Source organism: Pundamilia nyererei, unplaced genomic scaffold (assembly GCF_000239375.1).
Source record: "Pundamilia nyererei isolate P.nyererei 1_Seehausen unplaced genomic scaffold, PunNye1.0 scaffold00008, whole genome shotgun sequence".
Lineage (NCBI taxonomy): Eukaryota > Metazoa > Chordata > Actinopteri > Cichliformes > Cichlidae > Pundamilia > Pundamilia nyererei.
Window position 1 is genome coordinate 3,701,019 of NW_005187409.1, and position 5,242 is coordinate 3,706,260.

Consider the following 5,242-nt stretch of genomic DNA (forward strand, 5'->3'; position numbering starts at 1 on the left):
ACCACAGCTATCATTAATGAAACATTTGCATCACTCACGCAACTAGTCCGACAGTGTTCACATAGGTTCATGTGAGGGCCTGAACCTACATTGCTGAAAGAAGATAGGTGGGAAAAAAATAAAATCATAATAATAAGAAGAAGAAGATAAAATGTGACTTTGTGCCGTGTCTGGTGAGGGCTGTCAAATGTGTGAGTTGAGTGGGTGAGTGAATGGAGAGGACGGTGCAGTGGAGAGGGGTGGCTCTCTGTGGGTCAGCCCAGAAGCCCTGACCCCAGGAGGATTTGATGCCATTTTCCCACGCAGGGAGTCGACCTGAGAGGAGCTCGTTAACAACATCTGCCCCAGTTCAGAGAGATTAACCTCATCCCCAACCCCCTTCACCTCCACACACACACACACAGCACTTTGCTGTCAATCTCATTACCTCACACAGGTCCCACCACTCCGGACAGGCCTCCCCAAGCTGGACAGGCCACCCTATAGGCCTCTCCGGGCTCAGATCAAACGGGTCTCCTGGATTTACTAGACACAGTAAATGGGTACAGTCTGAATCTGTCATAGGCGCAAAGGCCTTCACACATCGATGAATGTATGGCATAGGGATAGCACTCATCCATTCATGCATTACATTCAGACTGCATTCTTAGCTGATGTCTGATCTGTGTATTAGAGGAGGCTTCAGATTTGAGTCTGAGATTATATAAAGATTTGAGAGCGTGCTCAGAAGGTGTGTTCTTGTAGGAAGCTGCCCAGCCAGTCAAGCAGGAAACGTGATGTCACAAACAGATTTTCCACTCATCACATTGACGTAAAAAGGACAGGTAAAGCACACTCCTATTGGTTAGGCCATCTATTTTACCTATATACTTTCATAAAATGTGCAACTGGCAGGGCATGTTCTGACATAATATGGGGAGAGACCTAAGAAAAACAGGACTGACAGAAACATGGCTCATGGAGCTGCTGCTGTCAAGTCAAGAGTCTGTGTTGGCAGACTGATAGGTGTGCACAGACGCAGAGTGGCAGAATCCACTGGGAATCTGCTGAAGCCATGTTTTACAGGGCTATAATTAGGTTAGTTTTTGGAGAGGGGGTTAAACAAACTGGGGCTGTGAGGTCATAGGCAGATGGAAGTGGGATATGCCTGCACTTGCTGAGTGGGCACAGAGCTCCACATGACAGGAGAGAGAGAGAGAGGCCCTTTGGGCACTCAGCAGGGGGACAGCGAGGGGGTGTGGGGGTGGTGTGGTGGGGAGCCCAACTCAGATGGCCTAACTGCCAGAATATTCAAACGCAGTCAATAGATATGCGCACACCTTCCACCAACCACAGCAGTAAAGTCCTAAATCATCAGTAGATGTTACATTTCTGTGGCAATCCAGGTGATTATAGAAAGAACAGAGTCAAACTGGAGTTAGAAGAAAATCTTTCACTCCCAACATATTTATACTTTTCCTTTAGTTGTTAAGCCTAAGCCCACGTGTTGGTACATTTATCCAGAGTCGTATTGGTGAAAGTCATCCAATATTACTGAATTTGATAAATCAAAATAAATAAATATAAATATTGCTCTGACGAGACTACGACAAACTCCTCTAACACTGAGCACCAGGAAGAGAAAAGCTGCTTAATTACCAAAAAATGAGTAGGAGAGTGTGATTAGGTGACGGGTGGCTGCTGGCACGCTAGAGTGACTTAAAACCTGTCAGTGAATGCAGGGAGGTCTGGATAATCTTTCCCTCCACAAAGGTGCGTGGGGCTAATCTAGGCTGCTGTGCTGAGCTGTGGATCAAGTCCTAAAGGGGAGTGTGGGAAGGCCAGCGGGACCGCCACCGCTTAGGCCCTCTTGGTGGGCCAGGGCTTATTTATCCTAAGGTACACTGCAACAGCAGGCCAGTCCATTCTTCAAAACACCTTAGCATCAGGAACAGTACGTGCATTAAAGGAGATTTAGTTTTATAAATGTGGCACGTTTATAAATTGAGAATTTATTGAAAAATAAAAATCAGAGCATAGAGAGTTTTCAGAGTCATGACATGAGTTTAACAGAACCAAGGCACAGACTGACAAAGAGTAGAATTTAAAAACGTTTCAAAAGGTACACGAGAACTAAATCTCTTCACATATAAATCAAATAAAAGTTTGAAATAATAAGATCACATTTTGTATGACTGATTGTTAAGTGATACAACATTTTCTGCCAAACAAAGTTGTGAATCAGCGATACTTGGTACATCAGTGATGTACCAAGTATCGTTAATGAGTGCTGACGCATTAAAGTAAACTTTTTCATATCACATTTCAGATAATATTCTGATAGTATATGGTATAGTCTTATTTAGTAAAATGTTACCAGTTTAAATACAATCTGAATATGCTTATAGAAGGATCTGCCAGTCTAATTCATTTTAGTTTAAAACATCTTAGATTTTTATATATTCTTTAGTTAAAAGTTAAAAATATATATATATATAAAAAAAGGTAATTATTGTATATTAAAGACCTATTCAAATGAGACAAAATAAAAACCAACCTAAGCAATCAAGTACTTTTACATGGTTTGTTTTCAACCCATCTGACCTATGAAAACTGAGTGAATTTAAGGGAACATACAGCTTTTCAACAAGAGCAAACATTCATTTCATATATATATATATATATATTTTTTTTTTTTTTTTAACAAATAGCCTGTTATCTTATGAAGAATTATGACACTCCTTATTGAGCCGATGTTCAAAATTAGACCAGGAATGAAATTTATGTTTATACCTTCTAAAACAATGAAACATTTTTCCTCTCCTGCTTGTGCTTCTGTGTAAGAAAATCGTAAGTGCTTGAATAACCAACTGATTTGACATTTTCAAAGAGAAAAAATTTAATAACATCTTACAAATGTAAATGCCAATTGTTTGGTCTTCAGACGGTTTTGTGAAAAGAAGACTTTCATTCTGTCTAAGGGCCTATAATTTATTTATTTTTTAATCACCTTTATATCACATTCTCCTCATTCACATTACACACAGACACATACACACGAGACGGAGTCACAAGTAACGTTTCGTAGAAATTTATTCAGCATTTAAGAATAGAGGATGGTCTTAAAATATGTAGAAACGTCAGTTTAAATAAACCTTTTCGTTCAGGGTAATGAGCAAACATGACACTGTCAAAAACCATCACAGAACAGAATATTTTACAAAAAATAAAACAAGAATTGAACAGTTTACGTGACAAAACTTCGGGTTCACAAGCTAAAAAACAAAAACAAAAACAAAAAACAAGTGAAAAAAAATCTTACTATAAATAAAACTTGCGTTTGCGACCCGCACTGTCTTTACATTTTCTTTAACCTAGTTCACTGGGAGGAAGGGAAGAAAAAAAAAAAAAAAAAAAAAAAGGAGACTACAAAATTTGGACACAGTCGAGACAACTGACAGTCTACAAATTAAGTGTAAACATTTATGAAACAACTTTCCATCCAGCTTTTCTGAAATACACCAGCCCCTTCACGAGGCCACATGCCTTTTCATAGAGAGAAAATATGGCATCATTTAAAATATAGAAGTCCAATTCTTCTACATAAGTTAATTGCTCGTACTCGCGATAAAAAGCCTCTTTGCAGCGCAATTTACTCTGGCGGGCTCAACGTTCAGGTTCGATCCATTTAAACGTCTTTTAAAATGGACAAGTCAGAAGATAAAAGCGTGTTTCTCTTTTTTTAAAAACAAAACTGCTGAACGTTGTCTCTTTAGCAAGTTCAAGTATCCGTAACTTTTTGAAAAAGTTTTTAAAAGTCTGTGTGGGGGGATTTTTGCGTGCTACTCTCAGATGTGGGTGAGAGGTAGCGTTCCATTAACGCCAGTCCCCGCGGTCTGATAGTGCGGATGGACGCTGTGTAACCGGCTGCTCTGCAGGGATGAATGCTCTGCGCTATCCCCGCCGGGAGGCAGGTACATGCTTATCATATCCCTCAGGTCCCCCAAACACGCCCTCTGAGAGTGGGACGTGATGGCCGGCGGTGGTGAGCTCGGCTCGGTCTTGCACACTGACGCCATGGAGCTCAGTCCCATGGCGCTGGTGGTCTGCTGCGTGTACGCCGGAGACATGCTGTATGTGGAAGCTGCGTTCATGTAGGTCTGCGCCGAAGACATCATCGGGTACTGCAGGCCTGCCATCTCGTACCGGTGCATCTGCTGAATCTGTGGGCTGTTCATGCTGTGATGCTGAGGGTAGGGCAGCTGGTCCGGCATGAGGGAGTACGCACTGTTTGTCCACCCGTTCATGTGCGCGTATCCGTCCATTCGCTGCCCCACTGACACAGCGTTGTTGACGGGGTTGGTTCCTGGCGCCAACAGTCCCCCGGGCAAAGAATACTTGTCTTTCTTGAGCAAGGTCTTGGTCTTCCTGCGGGGACGGTATTTATAATCCGGGTGCTCCTTCATGTGCATAGCCCGTAAACGCTTGGCCTCGTCGATGAATGGCCTCTTTTCACTGTCGGTCAGAAGTTTCCAGTCAGCACCGAGGCGCTTGCTGATTTCAGAGTTGTGCATTTTAGGGTTTTCTTGAGCCATCTTTCTCCGCTGACCCCGAGACCAGACCATGAAGGCGTTCATCGGCCGCTTTACCCGCTCCTGGTCGCTGGCACTGTTGTTCTTTGCGCCCGGCGCCGAGCCCGAGTTGGACTGCGGGAGCGGGGTCTTGAGCTCGGTTTCCATCATGTTATACATTCAGGCGGCTTTTAGTGTTCACTCACAGGCACATAAAAAGTTCACAAAATAACGCCAAAAGTCAAAGAGGTAGATGTACTGACCGATCTCATAAGATGATGTTTTTCTTTTCTTTTTTTGGAAAAAAAAGTTCTGCCTTAAGAGGCAAATGTGCCTGCAGGTGCTTCTAGGTTCTCTCCGCTCAAACTGCTCCTTCCTTCACGGCTCTGAAACAGAAGTCTGTAAACTTGTTCGCCAAGCTCATCTGTTAATAGGCCTAGGGGCCGGACCATGTGATGTGGATTGACAGCATGACAATGAGGACCAGGTAACCAATCAGCGCGCGGCTCCCATATCCAGCGCGTAACCAACCAGGGCACACACTCCTGTGTTTTGGTCAGAAGAGGAGGGAGAGGTAAAGTTTTAAAACAGCAGCGCAACTCCAAATATTCTGGGTTTACAAAATTTTGCAAGACTAAATCAACGAGTATATAAAAGAAATGAACCCGATTTATTTCTTCCTTATTTGTCTG

At 42.8% G+C, this 5,242-nt stretch overlaps 1 protein-coding gene across 1 annotated transcript; it reads right to left on the reverse strand.

The window, feature by feature from the left end:
- Positions 1-3,054: 3,054 nt before the first annotated feature.
- Positions 3,055-4,935, reverse strand: sox3 (SRY-box transcription factor 3). Its single transcript, XM_005722988.2, has one exon. The coding sequence runs from the start codon at positions 4,728-4,730 to the stop codon at positions 3,828-3,830; it is 903 nt and encodes a 300-aa protein (XP_005723045.1). The 5' UTR covers positions 4,731-4,935; the 3' UTR covers positions 3,055-3,827.
- Between the last annotated feature and the right edge of the window lie 307 nt (positions 4,936-5,242).

Excerpts from the sequence above, each read along its gene's own strand:
- sox3 (XM_005722988.2), bottom strand. The coding sequence starts at position 4,730 with ATGTATAACATGATGGAAACCGAGCTCAAGACCCCGCTCCCGCAGTCC.